Below are 25,097 nucleotides of genomic sequence, written 5' to 3' on the forward strand. Positions count from 1 at the left end.
ATATTTTTTTAATAAACTATTCAACACTTTTCTTCTTACGTTGGGATTAAATAAAATTTATTATAAGACAAAATAAAATCGTTTTCTCCCTTTTTCTCTTCTATTTCCTTTAGACTTTCATTTTCTTCTTTTGACTCTAGTTCAAAGTTCGCTTATCGCATTTTAATCGAGTCACGGGAACAGTTCGGTGTACAATGTCACAATCATCAAAAGTAATTTCATGCTCTGACGCGAAACGAGAGATTCGCAATCCGTTTCGATTGTATTTTCGACATCGTCGTTTGCTTCCATTGCTTTTACTAGTGGAATGGATTTTTGTTGGAATGATTTTAGCTCGTCGCTGAGTGGGCATAAAACGAGAGCCCTTTTATAATTCGATTATTCAGAGATATATATATATATATATATATATATATATATATATATATATATATATATATATATGCAGTACGTCGTTTTGTTTTATTACATCGAGAAAATTTGAATTTGTTAAAGTCATATAACTTAATGTCAATCTTTGTATTGGAAAACAAACTTTTGATAGAAATCAATTTTATTTAAATTACGATAAAATTGATATAAGATGATAAGATAAAGATATTCGAGATTGTTATGTTTCTTTCTTTTTTAATTTATGTTTCATGTCGTTGTTACCACGATGAAATATTTGATTGTTAAATAGTGAAATTCAAATTCTTCTCATATGTATCGAAACAGGAGAAGAATAAGAAAGAAGAAGAAGAAGAGAGAAGAAGGAAGTGAAGCACAGATGGAGAATAGACGGAAGAACAAAACCTGCTTCTCCTGAGAATACCAACAACTGAGATATGTATATAGGGCAGCAGTTAGCATAGAAACTACGAGCATCCATTAAAAGGGACTTTAATCTAAACTAATCCTCCTGTAATCCTTGGTTAAGCTTCCTATATAACGCGTGTTGCGGAGTTCGTTTACCTGAAATGTTTCATTTAACCGTGCCACTCTTTTCATGTATGTATGTATGTATATATGTATGTATGTATGTATGTATGTATGTACATTGCATCTCTTTTCTCTCTTTTTATCTATTTTCCTTTTGCATATATGCTTTTACAAATATTGGTGATACGCAAGCAGAATCGTTTAGGTATATCATCAATGGTTTATTTCAGTATACATCTTTATTTTTGATTTTAAAGTTCTACTAATTGGAACATCAATGAAATTTGTTTTTCTTTTTTCAAACATTTTTTCTATAAAAATAATCGTAGGATTTTCATTTTGATTTTAATCGATATTATAATCTTTACTACATTTATTATCTTAAATATGAACTTAAATGAAATTTTTAATTTGTGAAGAAATGAAGATTATTATTATTATTATTATTATTATTATTATTATTATTATTATTATTATTATTATTATTATTATTATTATTATTATTATTATTATTATTATTATTATTATTATTATTATTATTATTATTATTATTATTATTATTATTATTATTATTATTATTATTATTATTATTATTATTATTATTATTAGTATGCAATTATAAAAAAACTTCATATATTTGTACAGAAAATATATTTTAATACACGTCAAAGCAAATTTTCTAGCCACGAAATATCGAGAAATATATTTTAACTGTAATTATCGTATGCATTTGTAAGAGATTTCAAGTTAATCAATACTTTAATTAACAATCTAAAAGTAATTAGTCAACATTCTCTCTCTCTCTCTCTCTCTCTCTTTCTCTCTTCTTTACGTAGCTGTTTCCGTTTCATTTTCATTCGTCTTCACGACCGAATAAAAGTAATTATTTTCTTGTGCATGTTGCATCCCATACACATCCCTGATGAATACGAGTAAGATTCTCATCTAGGTGGTAAACTTTCGAGCCTATTTCTGTCCCACGTCACGACTTTCAGTTTAAATGCATTGAAGATTAAAACCAGGTAGAGATGAATTAAACGAATGCATACGCAATAACCATTTAATTTGCCAGTGCTATTTCAACGAAGTATTATTTGAAAATAAAAATAAACAATCGCATCGAATGTTTAACATTTATTATCAAAGTGCACTTGATCAATCAGAATTATTTTAGAGAGAAAGAGAAAGAGAGAGAGATAGAGTAAATCAATTTTATTTATATAAAAAGATTTCTGTTCGTTATTTTCATTATTGTTATATAAATGAAATTGTTCAAATGTATACTCGAACGTTATTGCCTTTCCATTCTTTTTATTTATTTTTTTTTTTATATTACACGTTCTCCATGTATTATTTGTTCAAATAATTTTGATTTATTGTGAATGACGTAATATAAATGTAATTAAATATCAAACACACACACATGATCGAAGAGGATTCGGTATTCACTCGTCGATCATTTTAAACAACAATTAAAATTATAATAATGAATAATATGTGATGATATATGACTATTTACAATTTACAAAGGGCTACTACCGTCAAGTACGGCTATTTTGTTTAAGACAATTTAGTCAAAGTTTACGACTCATGTCTTATATCTCAAAGGGAGTTCATTCCTTTAAGTCTTCGAGCTTTATGTGAAATGATAAACCATGAGAGTTGATATTATAGGACACTTACAAATCACGTTGCTAATATATTTTATAATACATAAAACATTTTACGTAGGTATATAAATGCACATCGTTCTATTGCACTTCAACGTTTGTCTCTGCATACATCTCTCTTAACCATCACCCCCTTCCACCCTTCGTCTTGTTCTGTTTTATTAATTAACTCGTGCTGTCAAAAAAAAAAAATAAAACATAAAACGAATCATTTGTTTCATTTCTGCCTGCAAATAGAAACATTTGACTAGATACTATGTTTTATATTATTTTATATTACCTAAGTCAAGATTTTCTTTTTCTTTTCTAATGAATTTATTTTAACAACGAAAAAAAATCCATTTGTCGCATTATAAAATAAAGAAAAAAATAAATTCTTACGACAAATGCATTTATATGCGTTTTATTTTATATATATATATGAATTGCATATGAAAACGTTAAAAAAGGTTTTTGAGTATGGATGAATTTTTTTATTTGAAATGATTTCAAGCGAAATACGGTATTTGCTCTTTGACCTATATATGATTTTCCGGAAAGCTGTTGGAAATTCGAGACGTTTTGAACTACCTCTTTCTATCCTTGTCATACGCACAACGTTCCGTATATATTTCATATCTTGGTTCTATATTAATATACATTCCAAGACCCAGATGAATTCATCTAACTGACAATGACCGAATAACCTAAATATCAACATAATTTTTTAAAGGACATCTGGACGAACCTTTTCATGATTAAAATGGAACGATTCTATATATTTCTATATACATATATGTATTCATAATCTTTTAAAGCGAAAAAACTTATTTCACGATGGAAAATAATATTTTCATATGTAGAATAGGTGGAACAAATATATACCACACGTAAACCTATAAAGTAAACTTAAATTAACTCACAAATGTATGAAAATAGGAAATATTAAAATCGGAATTAGTTTCATTTGGTTAGAAAATAAAAATAAATAATGGAAAAGTTTGCATGGAAGATTGGTAAAGTTTCCGATTCTACGAAAAAAAAAAAAATAAAAAAATAAAAAGCCCCTTTCTCAAAAAAAAAAAAAAAATAAAACACTTTCAAAGCTTACTGATTTGCTTAACTTTCTTAATACTCTACTACTACTTTTTACGTCTTATCATAGATATACATACTGCATGGTAACCGGTGTTCTTAAAATTAAAAGTGCCCGCGGTCAACCCGACCCTCTACGATGAGATTCGATACGAGAATTTTTTAAATTATTTATTTTGTTTTACTTTTTATTTGTTCTTTTTTTTTTCTTTTTTTGTGATCTCTTTCACTAAGTTGGGTAAAAAGAAAATTGAAAATATTAATAAGTTTGAAAAGTGATCTTCTCTACCCGTGCGTAGAATAATCTAATTTCGCGTTTTTATTATTCACATTTTCCAACTCATTTTCGTTTGAAAGTAAAGAAATTTTCCGTTACGGACGGACACATAATGAGGAATCTACATTGCAAAATATAATTATGAATCCGGGCATATGGTGACGTCATTTTTTCGACATATAAAATACAAATGAGAATAAAAAAGAGATAGAAAGAGAGAGTGAGAGAGAAAATGTGCTTGAAACTTATTGTTTGTAGAGTACATACATTATACACTATATACACATATATGAGAAAAACGAGTCATTAAAATATTTCATCCGTTGTTTCGTGTTTTATAATGCGTGGCTCGTAAACGGAAACTTATTATAAAAACTTTTGCTCTTAACTTCGAACAATAAGGATGGGGTTATTGTCATTACCCTAGTCTCGACGATATTCATTTTCTCTTTCATTTTAATATTTGTGTTTTTATTTTGTAGAATATTTTATTTTTTTCAAAAGTACCCAAATTTTTGTAACATCATTATTTTATTATCACACTATAAATAATCATAATTCAATTAAAAAGAATTTATAGAGTTTACGTTATCGAACGTAATGCACCGGAGATTTGTATTATAATAATTATAGAAAATATGTGAAATATACTTGGCAAATTTAAAGAAATAATCAAATACCGAATGATATGAGAAAATAATTGAAGATATACGTTTACAATGAGTCCCAGGAGTATTCGTACCCATATTGTATTTACGAATTCTTGCACATAAAAAACATATTTTACGATGATTAAACTTTTGAATTGATATAAATTTTATTATTATAGAAAAAAATAACGAGTATTTTTTTAAAAGAGAAATCAAATTTTTCATAACTGATAAGAAAATTGATTTAATAAAATATGCCTAATTACTTCAAAAGCATTACAAGATACAAGAAAAGATCAATCAATTAATTATTATAAAAATATAATAATTATTGTATATTTTGATTGTATTTTGTGTAAATGGAAATAATTTTGAAAGACCAATTTTTGATCATTTAAATCAAACTACATTTTTCTAAGAATAACATATTTTTTTGTAATCAAATTTACAAATCAAAGTTTGGTTGAACGTTTTCATTGACGTCCTAACTAGAATCTTAAATTAATTTTCTATTTATCATTTAGTTTAATCGATTACGTTTAATCGATAGATTACGCGGAACGTAAATGTAAATGTATAAACGAATACCATATTTTATATTTTCCAATAGACCATATATATGTATATAGTGTTCTTTTTCGAGAAATTACTGTTACAAAATGTTTTTTGCAACTCGATAGAATTGCTAGAAGCAATTGTGTTAAAACGAAATTTTCTTGGCATTGTTCTCTTTCTACGCTTCGTGAAAATTTATATTCGCCGATATCGTACCGCCGCGGTCGTAGTATATTTTTCCTTCCATCTTTTTCTATTTTTCTTTCTTTCTTTTCCTTTTTCTTTTTTTTTTTTTTTTTTTTTTTGAACGATACAATATTCAGATTTTTTTCAACGTAATCCATTCGTAGATGGACGTATGTTCGATACGCTAACGACTGAAGCTTTTCGGCTTTTAAGATAAGTGCTTATATATTCTACGTAAATCGTTGCCATCAAAAAAAAAAAAAAAATAAATAAAATAAAATAAAAAATGAAATAAAAAAATCTATAAAAGAATGTCTATAAATTTTTTGGAGTCTATAATAGAACAAGGTAATGATTTTTAGAAATAGAAAATAACAAGAGAGAGAAAGAGAGAGAGAGAGGATACATAAATCAAATTTTGACTGTTCCAGTATTACCTGAAAATTTGTAATAAATATCTAATTTTATTGTACCTATGTGAGTAGTCAAATTTGAATGAAATTTTTTTTTCTTTTTTCTTGTTCATTCAATTAAATTGCGTTACGAGGTCGAGTGAGATATTTTACATTCTCCTCATTTGTAACAATCGATGCTCGACGTGTATTTTTGTGTATTTTTTTTTTGGTTTAGTTTGACATGTTTATTGCGGCTTCAATTGCTCTGATTTTTAGTAGGATCGTTCAACTTTGTTATCGCAACGCAGCAGAAAGTATAAACGAGGAAGAATAAAAAAAGAGTAGAAGGGAGAGGGAGAAGGTAAAAAAGAATAGAAATGCGAATAACTATATATAAATGTATGTATATACACGTAAAAAAAAGCAAACAAAAAAAAAAATGAAAAAAAATAAAAGGACCGAAAAGGACGCGTTGCCGAGATAACGTCGGATAAAATTCGCTTGTAATAAATTTCGGCGCAAAATGAAAAAGTCCTGGGCAAGCTTATTTCGAAAAAAAAAATGTCACCCGAGGGAAACGTCCGAGTTAATTAAGTGACCTGGTAGAAATAAAAACGTGACATTTTTTTGTCACCCCAAGAGCTCGGAAATTTGGCGGCCCTACTACCCGTGTTAGGACGTTTGTACGGTTCTTTTCATACGAAATGAAAATGATCAGCTTATAAATAAGTTTCGTAATATCGTCTCATAAATGAACAAGAAAATAAAAAAAGAAAAACCAAATCTAATAACTGCAAACTGAACAATAAACATTCATATATAATGCTGATTTAAATCTTTTAACGTTATTAATAAATTATAAATAAAAAAAACAATTTTAAATAAAATATTGAAATAAAAATATCTCGTGAAATGCAACACACTCGAACCATAGACACGAAATAGCAGGAACATTATGAAAAAAAAAAATATATGTATATAATATATTATATTTATCAGAAAAATTAAGAAATTACTTGATACAGATCGAGTAATTGTTTAAAATATTCGATGTTCGTGATATCCGGTGTGGTCATAGAAAAAAATTTCTACGAATTTATTTATTTATTTTTATTTTTTATTTGTGTTATTATGTTTTCTTTTTTTTTTGCCCCTAGCATACGATTCGACCAGTCGAGCTGGCACCGTTTAAAAAATCGTATATCGTTGTTGCAGAAGCCGTTAACCGTGTCGCGTTTTGCGGCTTTATATCTCTTTTCGTTTGTACGTCTACAGAGGGTGAGAGGGAATTAGAGAGGGGTGTAAATGTGTGTGATTTATTACTCATAAACGTACTACCCCTGCCGTGCGTATGTGCACCCTTTCTCTCTCTCAGTGTTTGTTTCTATCTCATTCTAGTTTCGATTTCCATAGATACTAAGAGAAATGTTATTGCATAAACGAGTCGTGTGCGATGGTGCGTGAGCGTCATCCTCGCAATCAGCAGTTAAATCATTGCTCGATTGTAGGAAATTTAAAATTTATTTTTAGCATAGCACACCGCATCACAGCACACCACACTGAGATAGATCAGATTACTCGAACGGTAACCCCTCGATAAAAGGGTGAAAGAGAAAATCGATTTTGTTTTTCCAGTGATAAAGTTATTTATTTATTTTTTTTTATTTTTTTCCCGCCTACGTCGAAACACAACTAGCTGTACGTTTTATTTTCGTTTCTCTTTTTCTTTTTAAAGATCCTTCGAAGGAAAAGGATTTAATGGACAGAATGATTTAATATCGACGAACATATATGTACGTGAGCATATGTATACGGTAGAATTTAGAATCTTATTAGAACGGAAAGACATACACACACACACGCGTTTATTATGTGTACGTGCATGATTTGAAAAAATTATAGGATAAGAAAAAAATCACCATATAAATAAGGGATTTGTAAGGAATATATTACAATATTTTAAATAATAATTATATCGATATTTTAATTATCGATAGATATTTACGTTTTACGATAACTTATATTTGATAACATAATTATACCTAGAGACAAGTGACTGATTTATGATAAATACTTAGGATACATATTATTCTCGATCGGTCATAGAGAAACACGATAATTCGTGGCATCCAGGTTATGTGATAAGTGATGATACGTAATGGTATACGGTGGCAGCAATTTACTGCAACAGTGTTTTGCACTTTCGCGACGAAACGTGCTTGTGTCGTGGATACCTCGCTGTGTTCGCTATTCGGAATCCATTTCTCGCGAAGCTCCGAACGTAATAAACAAACGGAAATTACATCGTCAGGTAGAACGCGAGAGAGACTGAAAACAAAAAGGGTCTGGGTGTAGTGATACGGACTATGTATATAGGGGGGTATCGAAGGACCTATGAAAAATTCGAAAGAAAAAAGTTGATGAAAGATCTATTCTCTTGTGGTTGATTTGCGAAAGTAAAGAAAACAAAAAAAAAGAAATAGAAAAGAAACAAAAAATGTATTCACCAAAAATGTCGCCAAATAGAACAACGTTACAAATCTTATTTAAAATATCTCTCTATCTTTGTCGTCGTCGTTGTTGTTGTTGTTGTTGTTATTATTGTCCTATCCCTTTCATTTTCTTATCTCTCTTACTCGTTTTCTTCGTAACAAAAACCTACATTTGGCATGCATCCGCCTTTTGGATTAAGCTTTTATCCTGAAGAAAGATAACATTGTTTTGGTATCGCAGTCTTCTTCGGTATTTACTTCTATCTATTATACGTAACTATATCTGATTTTTTGGTATACCATAGTTTACATATGGATAAAAGTAAGAATATACGTGTACTGTGTGTAAATGTTTAATGAAATGAGAGATAAAAATATCTATGTAGATTTTGTATACATACGTATGTAGGATAAATAATTTTGTTGCAAAATTTGTTTTATATATAATATTGTGTATCAGCTCGATATACACAATCGTGGTTTATTATAAATAAAGTAATACGATATTTGAGCAATGCTTATCTATCTGGTTATTATTTTTTATCTATTATGTATCATTATCTTCAAATTATTTCTACGATGTAATATCAGCTTCGAACGTGCTCGAAATTTTTTTGTTGAAATGTATATAGATATGTATGTGTATGGGATGTATCTGTATGTTTCTCGGAAATATGATACCTTTGCCAACTTTTATGGCTTTGTATATTTTGACGACGTTTCTATGCCATCCCGTTCAACTAACTTTTTTCCAACCGAGATAATCTCGGAATTTGACAGAATTTCATATTTAAAAATAAAATCGAAATAAAAAAAAAAGAATATTGTAGATGGATGGTTAAGAGCGATGATATAGATAATCAGGCACAAGCACTTATGAAAAAGCTGCTCAAATCCCTGGAAATGTTCGAGCGAGTTACTTTCGGTATGTTAAAAATCGACGATAGTCCGATAAAAAGTACTTGCTGGAACTATTCTTTGTAGGAATTCATTCAGTCGTTCGACGTTCATCGTAGCGTTACATTCACAGAGGCAAACAAAAAATGAAGAGAGAGAGAGAAAGAGATTCATGGTTGGTAACTTAGAATTCCATTCTTTTTTACTTTTTTTTTATTGTAGGAAAAAAAAAGATAATATTGAAAGAAAAATGTGAAATTAAGCTCATATAAATTTCATTTCCTAGAGATAAAGAAGAATATAGGATAATAATAAAAAGATAGTCAAAAAGTAAGAACAATAGTCTTCTATTCACCCAAAGAATCTTAACATCTCACCTGGCTTATCTCACTGGTATTAACCTTCGTTAAAACTGGGCCAAGTTGATACGCATTTTGTAGTTTTCTCATTTTTTCAAGTTTTTTTTTTTTTAAATGAATTATTACATCAAAAATATGCAAAAATATACTTTCATCGTACTTTTTTATCGTATAGTAAAGTAAAACTTTTCAAAGAGTATACAAAAAATATAAATTTAAAAATGTTTATTTAATTTTATTCAAATGTATCAATTTAATCTGAAATTGATAAACACGTAAAATATATAAATATATAAATAATTTTATTAATTGTACTATAATATTTTAGTCATACTAGTTAGAGTGTAATTATGATGTAATTATATTGAAATAAAACTTAAATCATTTAGCATTGATTAGGCTACTTATACGTAGCATTCAGATAATTTCATCATAAGAAATTTCTTTAATTTTATATAGCATTGTTTTATTTAAAAAATGTAGAGTAGAATATTCGTTAAAGGAAAAAGTATACAAAACTCGAAATTCGATTTCTTTCGTGATATCAGCGAATTTTTATCATCCAACGAAAAAGTTTTATCGTAATAGTTGCATGTTCATGTGTCATTTTGTATTATTTACAAAAATTTTTTCTTATTTTGCTACTACTTCATATTAAATTACACGAACACGTTCACCTTTTTACTTGATTTTTATTGAATCTTACAGAATATCGAATAAATTCTATTTTATTTTATACAATTTCTAACAAAAAATCGTTTAAGATATAAATTGATATATATTCGTGAAAATTATTTATATTATATTATATAATAAATGTTGAAACTATCAAATACAATTTATTTAACAAACAAATAATTTTATTAATATCAATAGTGATATATCGACAATTGATTTTCTATAATTTATTAATCACTTACCAAAATATCATTCGATTAGAAAATATTGTTCAAGAAAATGATGCATAATAAGACATATTAATCATAGGATAAGATTATATACATGATTAATCGTAACTGTAAATACTAAAACTTTAGTACTTTAATAACATTTATCAAAATTGTAATTACTATGAAAGATAGACTATATAAACCAGGTATTCATCGTTCTTGGATTACAATTTAGAAACATCGTCAGAATAGTGGCATACTGCTTGAGAGCAAAATGATTAGAAACGTTGTTGGAATATGCTTGCTATAGTTTCGTTAATGGATGCCCTATAGTACTATCGTTAGTTATCGTTTTACATTGGTGGTACACAGAAAGCCTATTTCATTGAAGAAAATAGCAATTCATCGTAAGCATGTTTCGATGCTATTGGTCAAACGCATCGGCCCAAGTGTGTTCTGTTGCCATTCACTATATGTACCAGAACGTATTTCTTGTTCATCATCCTTTATACGTGTTTGTTTAGTCAAAGGATTTCTCTTCTAATCGACTAAGAAGAATAAGTCTATAGACTCTCTCACCCGCTACGATTCAGGTTACTATTATTTCAAGTTACTAAACATCATTGGTAACACAAGTACACGGATATATCCATTTGTCGATTAGGACTACAAACTTCGTTTAACAGTCAGAATAAATAGATGCTATCACGAATTTGATAGGACAGTAGGGCTTAGTAGTTTCATCTGTTAAGAATTATCAGAGACAATCGGAAATGGTTTTCATGCTTTCTCACGATTGAATTCGAAAAAAAAGGGAACGAAGAAACGGTATAGAGATAAAGATTACAAAAGAAGGAAGAAATAGAAAAAAAGGGAAAAGAAATGATGAAAGATTTGGAATGACGTTGAAACGTTCTCCGAATCCTAGACCCTCTTATCTTGATGCATCGATCTATCAATCCCAACTAGGTATAATAACGAAGAAAACAAAGAAGTAAAAGAGACAGACAGACAGACAGAGAGAAAAAAAAAGAGTTTGTTTGCTTCAACGAATATCCCTCGATGTTTGCGAGAAAAGGAAGAAAATGGGGTTGCAGCGATAGAAACGAAGAGACAGTGAAAATGAAACGAAACTAGTGAAAGAAGAAACGTGAACGAGAATGGGATAGATTGAGACAGAAAGTGTCTATGTGCAAAAGATAGAGAGAAAGAAAGAAAAATAGATTAAGAAGGAAAGAATACACGTGACGTGTACATGTGTTATATCTATTGTACATACTAGTATATATATATATAGGTATAGAGAAAGAACGAGATTGTAGAAAATTTTAGTCGATAGTGAAACGTACACGCGGATCTGGCATTACGCCACGCAAACGAATATTGCCAATAAACTGCCAATCCAATTTACCTACGCAGAAAATACTGGCGTTCATTTTTACGAGAACGAAGCGACTAGAAACTACTAGCAAGCAGAATTCTTCTTTCACCTATCGATTCAACCCGTTTCTCTTTTATTCTCCTGCTTCTCTCTCTCTCTCTCTCTCTCTCTCTCTCTCTCTCTCTCTTTCTCTCTCTGTTTTTTACTTCTTCTAGGCTAAATCGAAGATTTCGTTCAACCTTGATTCTCTTTTCTTCGTACAATGTTCTCTTCTTTCGTCTCTGATCCTAACCGTTCTATCTTTTTTTTTTCTAGTTTTTTTTTTTTTTTAATATTTTTGTTTTTCTATTTCTCTCTGTATCCGGCATATATCTTTTCTTGCGAGAAGAGATCTCGATTTGTATTCCCCCGATAACGATCCAATGAAATGCAAATAACATATCGACTTTTGTCGATGCTTTCGGACAGTGTTTCGGGAATGATTAATCGAATCGATTTTCAATGATCAAACGATCGTAGCTACGTTCTCTCGAGAATATCGATACCTACGTTTGTTCGTCCATTCGTTCGTTCGTTCGTTGATTCGTTCGTTAGATGAAAATTATCCGAGTCACGTTCATACGTGGACATTCCAGATTACGTTATCCTAATCCATTGTCACTACTGTGATTATAAGGACTATGTAAAAATATCTATTGCCGAATATGAAAATGAATTAATTTACATTGTAATAGAATGTTGAACGAAAATTAAGATTTTCATGATAATAATATCATTAGTAATGATTTTCCTAATGCAATAATACTATAATGAATTTTTATTGATTTGTTGAAATAGGTTTGTTAGAAAAATTAATATATTGATTTTCTTACGATAATATTATTAATAATAATTTCCTTATTTCAATGGAAATATATGATCAACTTTTTTTCTTATTAATATATGGTGCTAAATATTATTATAATTATTTTTTCTTTAATTTTTATAATTTTCGTATTTATATTAGACATTGGAAGAAGAATGTGGAAGTTCAGGGGATGGATTGAATTTATTATATCATTTTTGAGTTTTAGTTAATGCAACGTTTCTAAACTCGATCGATGAAACAAGGAACAGTGTTTGTGGTAAAGTCCGGTGCACTTCTGTAAGCCTTTGTCGATGAAGAAGACCTCGATGCTCGAGAAGAATCCGAGCAAGAGAAAACATCGTTGACGAAACTATGCATCTCGAATGTGTATATACTACGAAAGCAGCAAGCCCTCAGGATGGTACTCCTACTGTAAAACGACAGCATTACGGAGACGTTTTCATGCTTTCAAAGAAAAGAGAGAGAGAGAGAGAGAGAATATTCACGAACTACGAAGAGGAAATCCTTTTGACGTTGACGCGTAGCTTTTGCCTCTTCTTTGGAATTTATTACCGATTACGGAGGGAGAGAGAGAGAGAGAGAGAGATTGTCTAGTTCAGAAAATGTGAAATATGAGTTATACGAAAGTGTTTCAGCCAAAGTGTTAGGTGGAAAATTAAAAAAGATCCTGGGATACCACTTTAGGGTCAAGGTCGACTAGATTGTATCTTTTTTTACCAAGTTTTAAATACTCTACTCGTTTTACGACTTTCTTTTTTCTTTTTTTTTAAATTTTGTAGAAAAATTTTATTATAATAATATGATCTTAAAAAAGGAACAAGAGTATAAATTTATGACTTTTCAACTGGACGCATTTTAAAATTCGTCGTAATTATTTTAAATTAGGATCAAAAGGTTAGAGAAAATGGTTTGTCTTATGTAGTCTCATCTTTGTTTCTTTTATTATTCTAAGAACCTAAGAACGAATGAATAGAAAGAAAGAGAAAGAGATATATATAAAAGAAAGAGAAAATGTCTCTTGCTGAGATTAGAGATTACTATACTAACAACACACCGATTACGTTCTATTATCTGTTAGTAGTGAAGTGAAACTTCATCTCTCAACGATCTTTCAAATGTTAAGACGATGAAAAAAAAGATCGTCTTTCCCTGGCAGGGAACTTTTCTATTCAAATTATTCGCATTGTGTTGAAATTTTTTATATCGTGTTGCATCAATTGTCTATCTCTCTCTTTCTCTGCCTCTCTTCATCAATTCGTTCATTCTCATACCGACAAACTTGAATAGCTTCAGTCTGGATTTGCGTACAAATATCTTCTACGGGTACTGGTAAGGGTAAGAAGATAGGAATGAAAAAAATGCACAGATAATAAAAGTTTTATACCGGTGGGGTTATTTGTTCTATTTACTAATCGTACCATCTCACTTGTTCATTTTTATTTCCGTTTCCGTTCTTTTCCTTCTTCTTCTTCTACTTCTTCATCATATTTTCTTTTTTCTCTTCTTCTCACTCACTCACTCACCCACTTATTCATTCTTCTTTAGTTTCCCTTACTATTTTTTTGTCCACGCCTTTTTATTTTATTTTTTATTTTTTTTTTACTTCCACGAGACCATTTTAAATTAATTAAGACTTTTCTTTCCGTCGATTGAGCAGCGTGATAACTTTTTTTTAAAACTGATGAATCGCCATAGCGATTATTTTCTCGATTTGTTTCATGTCTGCCCAACTTATCTCCAAATTCATTTCCTCTAGGCATATCGTATTGTGTGTTTGATTGGTACGTATTCATCATCTTTGTCTTTCTCTCTCTATCTCTCTCTCGAGTTTCGGAATGGAAGAAATTCCCAGAAAATTATTTCCCGTCAATCTTATATAATCACCAAACACACACACACACACACACACACACACACACACATATATATATTTTACTTGAAAATATTATCGCGAGATTAGGAATAATACGAAACTGTTCGAATGAATTCTCAGGAACCAATGTTATTTCAAATATTTAAGATTGTTTTATACTCTTTTGTTTATTATTTATCAAACGTCTCGTTTTATATACTACTACTACTTGTTATTTATAAAATGAACGAGTAAGAGAAAGAGAAGAGAGAGAGAGAGAGAGTGAAATAGAAAAACAGAAAAACAAAAAAAAACAAAAAGAAAAGGATTTAAGGATGAAAATGAAGCAAAGAACCAGTTCTTCGATTTTCGAAATTCGGCTTGAAAATTCTTCCTTGTGGGAAACGGTTTACTTTAACAAGAAGAGCCTTGGCTCCACCAAAACCGTTTCCGCTCTCTACCCTAATTCCGAGTTAGAATTCTCTTTGAAGTGGTCCGTCGCCTATGGATATCCTATGCTCCTTCTTTTCCATTTTCCCTATCCCCGTTTTCTTCCCATTTTCCTTCCCCCTCCTCCCTCTTCCTTTCCCGCTCCCGCATCACTTCTTTTCTACTCTATAGTCCTACTACTTTATCTTTCTTTCTTGCAATAGAACTTGTTATTCAACCTAGCTAGATTTCTCTTAGAAAAGGATTCGAAGTGGGAATTACGGTATTTTAGGAAAAAAAAGAAAAAAAAAAGAAAAGGATTTCTAGAACGAATTTCACAAATTTCAAATTCTCATTCTTTATCGCGTGGAATAAGTTAAAAAATTCTCGTGTAATATATTAAAGTAATAGTACATGTTATTCGATAGGTTAAAAAATAAAATGAACACGTTTAAATATAATTTATGATTTTATATTCGTACGTAATGTAATCAATCGTGCGTGAAAAATTAATAAGAATTATTTCATATTTATCCGTGAAAATATTTCTAATCTCTAACAAATGCTTGCTTGTGATAGAAACGTTTGATACGAGTTTAATAATTTCAACGTTAAAGAGAAAAAAATATGAAAGAATTTTCGATAAGTTATTTTCCATGCGTATTTGAGTCAGGGATAATTGATCAAAGAAAAGAATTAAGTAAAAGAATAAAAAGTGTTAAACTGTCCAGATGTAAGATATTTGTGAAATCGACCAAATAGTTTTCTTTATAAGAAACTACTTTCTAAGTAATAGATAAAATTTCTCTCTCTTTCTCTCTCTCTCTCTCTCTCTCTCTCTATCGCTGTATCTATCTATCTATCTCTCTTTCTCTTGTATTCATAGACATTCAATCAGACGCTATTCCGCGTGGTAGGAATTGAAACTGATTATACTTAGCGCTTGAGTGAACATCTTCTCTAAGTTCAGAACTAGTCTTACATAAGTTACGTGACTAAGAGACTCCCCCCAATTTGAAATTATTTCGAGAATATCCTAAGGATCTATCTATATCTATCGCTCCTCTTAACTTTTCTATAATATCTAATATCAGTTGGATAGCTTCTCTCCATTTTCGATAACCGTTCGATGAAATTTGATGAAATTTTTCTTTTAACACGAATTATCTATCAACGTAATAAAATAGTTTTAATGTTTTTATTTTCTTCATAATATTTCATAATATTTTGTTTGTATCGTTTAACCATAAAATAATTTATTAGTATTATTTTTTAATTCAAATTAAACTAATGAGCACATATTTTACAATTTATCTTTAGAGTTGTAAAAACATTTTTAGTTTCTTTATATTATCTTGAGATACGAATCTTAATAAATACCCAAATTTACAAATACGAAAAGTTCCTAATATAAATTCTCTAATTATAAACGAGAATACTTTAGTATCTTCGTATAAAAAATAATTAAAAAAAAAAATATTTGAAAATGTAATAAATAATTTTTAATTCAATAAATATAAACGTAATATATAAGAATATATATGTAAATAATAAAGCTTATGTTTAAACGCGATAGATATCGTTACCTTTATAGATATAGATTCTGTCTAACTCGAGGACATTTTCTAGGCGGACGGGTTAAGCATACTGATGGAAACCATCAAGTGGTGTTATAGAAGATTTTAAAGAAAGGCATTAGAAGGAATGACGCTCTTACGGGAGCGTCTTGGATCCTGGATGATGAATACGCCGCAGAGCAGCAGCTGCGTTGAAATTAGTTTTGTTTTCGGAGAAGGATAACGTCTCAACCCCATCCCCCAATCCAACCCCACCTCACAGACCACCCACTCTACTCCTCCTGTCCTAAAGCTTCTGCTAAAGTCAAGCAGACGCATTCATTTTCCAACGTAAAATAAAAAAAAAAAGTGCAAACTCGTTGCACGATAAAAACAATACCTTTTGAAATATCAATTAATGGTCCATGTAAAGATTAATGCTTGAATTTATAATATTTCAATTTTATAATGTTTCAATTTTCTTCCCTTTTTTCTCTCTTTTTTCGTTCATCATTGTTACATTCAGATGTTTGTTATAGATTTTGAATAAAATTCGTTTGAACAATCCCGTTCGCAGGATTAACAAAGTCATTCGAAAATTTGACGAGGGAAAATCAATTTTCCGAAATAAAAGGTTTACGTCGTTTTATTTTAATATACTGCGAAAATCGATCATACGCACTTTTTGTTTGGGAGAAAATGAAAAATATAGAGTAGTGGCGATATTTAAATAACATATATATATATATATATATATATATATATATATATATATATATATATATATATATGTATACTCGCGAACTTTTTATTAAAATTTTAGAAATTTATTTGTAAATACATCCACGAAAAAGGAAAAAAAGAACCAAAAAAAAAAATGAAGAAACAAAAAGAGAGGGAGATTTTAATATTTTATCCAATAAATTAGATTTTTTTCAAAGAATGGTCAATTTTATTTTTATATTATATCATAGATATGATTCGCTGACCATTCAAAAAAACTGTCAAATTTGTTTAAAAGGCATTAAATATAAATGTAACAATCCGCGTAGTAATTTAATTTGTAATTTGAGTACATGTTGAATATTTTTGAAAGCATCAGATAACAGTCTAACGTACAATTAAGCTATTTTGAATAGTACAGTTTGTATCTTATGTGGTGTTGTAGAAACCGTGGAAATGCTACACTGCATAGGCAAATGCACGCATATAGATGTCGTTCGTTTTCCGTACATTTCTCGGAATATTCAGACGAAAAGCGTTGGCGATGCACAGAAATTACATGCAAATTGGTAGAACATGGTGAGACAGTACACGCCAACAAAACCATAACTGCGAATCGTTCTAACAAATAGTTAAATTTATAATAATTTTATACATACATACGTTCTATATGCATACATGAATAATTGAGCGTATGGAAAAAAAAGGAAACATCATATTTTCTTCAATTTTGTTTATATTGTAATTTTATTTTGTTTCTTTGTAAAAAAAAATTATAATACTCAAGCTGATATGTGGTATCGGTGTTTAGAAAGTAAATGAAATATATTTAATTTTATTAGGTAATTTGTATACGTAATAAAAAATAAATTAATATAATATATATTATATTTTACAATTATGTTTATTTTTTATAAACATAGTGAGATGTATTTAAATAATAAAGTATTAGTACCGAAAGATGGAAGACGGAACATTTTATTAGAAGAAGTAAGGAAGAAGATGATATATAATATAAGACTTTAGTCTTTTATCACGAATCTAATTACATCTTCGTGACGAGTGCTTTAATTAACTGATTAAAAATGGTGGAGATAAGAAAGAAGAATATATAAGAAAAGACAATTAACTTGCTATATATATAATGGATGAAAAGTATCATAGATATTCATTACTTTGGAATTAAAATATTTTTAAATTCCACTATTCGATAAATCGATTATACTACTAGTTGTATATTTAGATTAAAATTGATTCTCTTGTTGTTGTAAATTAATTCAACTAAAATCTTTTTTTTTGTTTTGAAAAAATTCGTATTTCTCGATTTCGCTACAATTGCCAATGAATTTTTTCATTTTCTTACTGAAATCATTGTTTCTCCTGAAAATAAAGATACGCACGATCAACTAGAATAAATTTTAAAATATGGAAATTCCATAATCGTATCGATAATAATTAACCATCGGAAAGGATAGATATGATATTTACTTTTGTATAGAAACCATGTTATTATTTTAATCGGGAATGTTTCATTAAATGCACGTTTGCACACTCACACATAGACACATATGTAGATCTAACGAATTCTGTCAAAAGAGAATGCTACATATATTTCTTTTATTGTATTTCCAAACAATATTATTAATTATAAAGTCTACATATAAAGAAAATTCAATTAATTTCAATAAATAGGAAGCCGTAAATTTGCAATACATCATTCTCATACGTATGTACATTTGTTTCATGGTACATTGGTAAATTATTTCTATTGTGTGTTTCTATCGTTTGTAAAATATGTTTAAATTAAATTCGTGATGTAATGATAATAATTATACATTTAAATGATTCTTATTTTTTTCTGATTTTTACAAAATATCTAATAATATATTTTATTTTGTTTTAAGAAAACAAAATAATTAGTAAAACTTAATATTAATTGATTTAATTATTGAAAAAAAATTTGAATTATTCATTCGTACATTTAATATAATTAAGTAATAGAGGTTATATTGTATTATTATATTAAAATTTAAATTGATATGCTTTTAAATTTAAATTAACGTATTTTTTCTTAAAATCATTTAAAACATCGATTATTATTAAATCAATTATCAATCAATACGTATAAGTATTTACTCAACATTTGATGGCAACATTTGATTTTCTTAGAAACGTCATCTTAGAAACGTCATCTTGTTTGATTAGAAAAGCGAGTCAGTTGATCCATTTTCCCTTTGATATTGCTATACTAAACTTGAGAGAAGGCACCATAGCTAATGCCCATGAGGCATCATCCATTCATGATTATTCAAGCAATTGTTATAATTGATGTGGTATGCGTTTATGACGGAGACATTGAAACAATGCCAATCATTGGCCAATGATTAATCACGAAGATAACGCAATTATCGATTCGTCATATATACAAACTTTTTATCTTCTTCATTTTATTTTCGAATTTGATCTAAATCGAATTAATTAAATAATTCGATACATTTTCTTCTTTGCATTTTCTTGATAGATAATTGTAAGTTTAATACTTGTATCTATTTGAAAGATGATACATCATAGAATAATTTAAAAAAAAAAACAGTTGTAATATTCTTATTTAATAAAAAGTTATTGTGTCTTAAAAATAAGTAAAAATAATAAAATTCGATATATTTTCAAATTTTATTATAATACAAAAAATACAAGTATTCGATATAGTCATATAAAAAAGTACATCGTTTTTGTTGGGGCCTAAATTCTTCAGTTAAGAGTTCTCTGGCAATTACGTATGTGCTATGATGTGGAGAATAAAGGGTTAAGTTCAGGTGTAAAATAAAACACGTGGTTGAGCCAATCAAAGATGCGATGCTTTATTGGCTCGTCAGGGAAAAGCCTTGCAACATAAAAACCCTGGATGTTATTTGTAAAATATAATAATGAAGATCTACCACGTGGCGTTGCCACGCGGAAAATTATACTTCGCGTGAAAAGTATACGATAGAAAGATCTCACCTCTCGCACGCCTCACATATAGCGATCACAACCGTAAAGGTTGAGGAGTAGAATTCGCTTACGTTCACAACCATAAAGGTTGGGGGTTCCCTTGTTGTTCCTGGTGAATTCTTATGATCCTTTGTTGTTCCTTGTGAATCCTTAAGTCCTTTGTTCCATGTGGCTTCTATGGTCCTTAGGTGCTGAAGATGTATCGTCGTAGGCGTCCAGTGATGAAAAAGGAAGAATGTTCCTTTGAACTGGCCCAGCAGGGCGCATATGGTGGGAATGCGAGAGGTGAGGTTAGTGCTTCGCTAGTCACTTGTGGTTGTTCGATATTCGTCACGAGTATCGATCTAGAATCGTAATCGATAGAATCAGACGCGCGCATTCGAATACAGCTAGTTACCGTACGATCATTTCGGATCGTACAGTTTTTATATAATAGTATAATTATAAATAAATATAACATATTCTAATAAATAGATTTATTCTATAAAAAAAGAAAAACATTTAAAAAAATTTTTTATTTAAAAACAGTTTGCATCATTTTGTTGTTTACAAAAATAATTATCAGATTCGTATAATCATGGTGATTTCAAAAACCCCGATATATTAATTTTCAACAAAATTAAACAACAATCTTTATCTTTTGAACAAGTTTTGCGGAATTTCTCTACGATACTTTCGATACGTTCTAACTTTTATGTTTTTATTTACATCCGTGACTTTACCGTTTCTCGTTGATACTAGTTTACTTATGAGAAACACGCATTAGTCGTCAGTAGGTCAACCGGCATCGTTTGAAAAGGATCTTCCTAGGAGAAAAAATGGTGAGAGAGAAGACCCTTACTTTATTAGACACCAAATTTCTCGTCCACTTTTTTTTTCTCTTTTGATAAGAGTTTACCGTGTTATGTAATACTGATTTAAGAAAGGCTGTTCGAGTAAGGAAAGTTTCTTTACTGCTCGAGATATTTTACTTTGAAAAAATAACAAAGTAAAGATTCTCTTTCAGGGCTAATTTGTATTGGAATTTATTTTTTTTTCTTGATTTATTAATCGTTTGTTTTAATTTTTCCCTATATTATTAATTTTTATTTTTAATTTTGTTAATACGAATAATTCTATCGAATAATAACGTTCATTAATTGTGAAGATAAACTTTTGTTAGATTTATTACTACGACTACAACAATCATATTTTTTAAATATATTTATGTAATCGAAAAATATTTAATATTAAAATAAATTTTGAACGATGATCAAATTAATCGACACTTGTGATAGAAGATCGATCAAACAACTAGTAAGTTGCAATAGAGACTTTTGATATATGGTATACGACATAGAATGTTGTGGGATGCTTTTGATCACACATATTGGATTCACTTAGCGGTTGTAGAAGCTTTCATAAGGAACTCAGTTTCCAACGTGACATTCATGGTCAATCGATGAGGATCGTGAGTTTGGTAGAAACGATCAATCCGTTTGATACAAGCAGCTTCCTACTATCGCTCGTTTAGATTAGTATTACTGTTGCTAAACTCCTAGTTCTATCTCTCTCTCTCTTCCTCTCTCTCTTCCTCTTCTATTTTGCGGTGATCCTGCAATGCCAGAATTAGCCTGTGGCCGTTTGTACAATACGAAATCACACACGGTGAATCGTTCATTGGAGTTCTACCGAGTTCATTAAATCCTTGACGATATCTCTCTCTCTCTCTCTCTCTCTCTCTCTCCTTGATTTTTTTTTCTTTGATTTGCTCTCATTGATTTGTTATAAAGTCCTATAAATGTCATATGAAACTCTAACGTATGATAAAATACGTAGACGAATACGTTTGATATCGATCCTTGTTTACAGTAAAAATAAGTCCTCCTATAAAGATTTATTTAAACAAAGTTTTTATGTTTTCATTATTTGTCTTTCATTAAAGTTCATTTCAATATACTATTTAAATAGTTGAATTTAACTCGGTTTTAATTTAAATTTACCTTTCAAAGTAATTTACTACTGTATTATAACCAAAAACATATTGATTATATACCTGTAGAACATTTGAATAATTAAATATTTGTTTTATCAAATTATTTTTAAATTGTTTTCAATTAATTGACCAAATATTGATCTGATAAGAGTATTTGATCGTTTTAAATGTACAGTAGAGGGGATTCGTATATTTCTTACTGCATTTACTGCGAGTATAGCTTTAAAAAAAAAAGAAAAGAAAAAAAGAAATGATCGATGTTGTTTAGTTTAACATACTCTTACTTCGTAGGTATCCTGGATGCGGAAGAGGGATATGCATATCCTTAGCGCCGGAATCCTTATGTATACTTCAGATCTGAGGTTCCAAGTGATCCATCCGGACAAGTCTGAAAACTGGACGTTACAGATCAAGTCACCTCAAGAACGAGATTCCGGGGTTTACGAGTGCCAGGTTAGCACCGAACCAAAGATGTCGTTGAATTATACTCTAAACGTCATCGGTGAGTATATCTTGAATTATTCAGTTAAACTTTTTGTCAAGGTGAATCTATTCTTTTTACCAAGTAATTTTGATAAATTACTTGTTCACTTCTTTCTAATATAGATCATGAATCATTGATCAATAACGGAATAATATTTATTATTAACCCTTTTCGGAGTTCGCGTGTTCACTCTCAGCCAAGAAACCGTGCTAATTATTTTATATGTATTTTTACATAATATGTATTTTACATATTTATGTAAACAATTATATATTTTACATAATAAGTATATATATGTCGGGTAGTTTTAAGTATCGAAGAGTAAACATGGATAAGTAGGTAGGTGACGAAGGACTAAAGGGAAAAGGACTCGATGGTTGAAATAAAGAAAGACGATGCGTGGTCTGTTTTCTGTGAGTTGCGTAAGTTGTGGGTGTGCAAGTTTGTGTGAGCCTAAAAAGTTCTCACGCGATATCGGTGATTTGTTTATTAGACCGAGCTGGACGTTGGGAAAATTCGAGAACGATGAGAAGAATGGCTCATCCCCCCAGGGATGCAGGGTGGGGGCGTGAACCTATAAGGAAAGGACAGTCACGCGTGTGCGAGCGTGGAGGAGCGTTGAGAGAACCGAGCGACGAGAGCGAGTGACAGAAAAGCGATACGGGTTTCGTGCGTTTTGTGAAGTCAGAGTGAGTGTGGGAGATTGTGAATTGCTACTGTATACTGATTATACTTGTCGAAATAAAGAATATCTTCTATATCTTAAATAGTACCGGCAACACGGGGAGATTAGATATCCTTAGCCGGATACAGAACAATTGATTTCCCTACATATATATATATATATATATATATATATATATATATATATATATATATATTTATACAGGTCTCCCTCTAACAACACGGTAGATAGGTTCCTAGGAAATGCCGTGTTATTTGAAACCGTGTTGTTTGAGACCCAGAGCTAATGCAAAAAGGGGGGTCCGAAAACTTTTTAAAAATAAATATTTTTTTTTTTAAATGACCAACTTAATTTTTATTAAAAATTATAAATATAGGAACAATACAAAACAAAAATTATTTTATTTTTTTTTAATAAACAACTTTATTTTTATTAAAAATATAAATGTAGAACAATATAAAAAAATATATATTATTTTAATTTAACGCAACTTTAATTTAATAAATTTCTTCATCGTCACTGCTCAGTTTAATCAACCGAGAACGTTTATTCGGGGGAATGATATCGTCTTCACTTTCAGAATGTTTTTCTTCACCTAAACTTCTTGCATCTTTTTCCCTCTTTAAAAAATCTGTAATATTACTTTGCTTGTTGTTTCTTACCAGGTCATTGTAAATTTCTCGGTATGGAGCTAGACAGTTTTGATGCTCTCTTTTGAATTTTAGGCTTCTTTCTGCGTAAGGGTCTGCATTCAAGACAAATGACTCGAGATTTTCAGCTAAGCCTAGGATTTCTTTTAATTTTGGTAATGTTAACTTATTATTTGCACAATCTTCATCAGTGCTGGTGTCCTCAAGATCGATTTGATTTTTAGTTTCGGATATCATTTCCATCAAATCTGCTTCGTCAACTTCTTTTGTCACTAATAAACCTTGAACGTCCTCAATAGCCATATCCACAAAACCTTCGCCTCCGATTGATTTAGCAAGTTCTAATATGCAACCAATTTCATTTTGTGACGATTTACGCACGTTTTCTATTTCAACTGAAGAGGGCCATATCTTCTTCCAACACGCATTTAACGTTGATGTTTTTAGTTCACAACAGCGTGAGACACTTTTGTTTTCAGGCCTTAGAGATGAAAAGAAATACTTTCAGCAACACTGTATCTTTAAGATGGCAAGCCTCGCCGTGGCTGTAGAAGTACAGTGTTGTACAAAGGTTTTTTGAAAGAGAAAACAGTTTTATAGAATGTCGTGTTGTAGGAGGGTTCCCGCAAAATGTAAATCGTGTAAATGCGAAACCGTGTTGTTGAAGGGATACCTGTATATATATAATAAAAATATATATGAAATATATATGTATATAAATTAATTCCGATCACTACGACACCCATGTCCAAATTGAGTACGTCCGAAAAGAGTTAATACAATGTTTTTGTTTAAGAACAAATTAAGTTTTAAAAAATATGCTTTTTCCATACCCGTTAATTTATATATTTATTTATTAAGGATATTTGTTATTAAATAATAAATCATAATCTTAACCGAGATACTGTTAGGATAATAAATGACTACGCGAATGTATTTGGATTATGGAGGGTAGACAAATTTTGTATCCAAATTTGGAAACAAAAGAATAATTTTTCTAAAGATATTAATATTTAACATTAATATATTATTTTATTCTAATGAATTAAATATCCTTCCCTCGTATTATATAACTTTATACAAATTAAACGTATATTCTCGTATCTCACAAGATTTACTTTTCTACGATTTACG

At 29.7% G+C, this 25,097-nt stretch overlaps 1 protein-coding gene across 2 annotated transcripts in view; it reads left to right on the forward strand.

Annotated features, from left to right (window-relative positions):
• Window positions 1–25,097, forward strand: part of dpr1 (defective proboscis extension response 1) — a 291,921-nt gene that overhangs the window by 121,500 nt on the left and 145,324 nt on the right. For both annotated transcript variants that reach the window (XM_015329152.2, XM_015329115.2), the window contains exon 3: window positions 22,436–22,646. In XM_015329152.2, the coding sequence (XP_015184638.1) occupies window positions 22,436–22,646 (211 nt within the window). The remainder of the gene's footprint in view (window positions 1–22,435; window positions 22,647–25,097) is intronic.

This window comes from Polistes dominula, unplaced genomic scaffold, assembly GCF_049000335.1.
Source record: "Polistes dominula isolate Pdom_NZ unplaced genomic scaffold, Pdom_raw_medaka contig_15, whole genome shotgun sequence".
Lineage (NCBI taxonomy): Eukaryota > Metazoa > Arthropoda > Insecta > Hymenoptera > Vespidae > Polistes > Polistes dominula.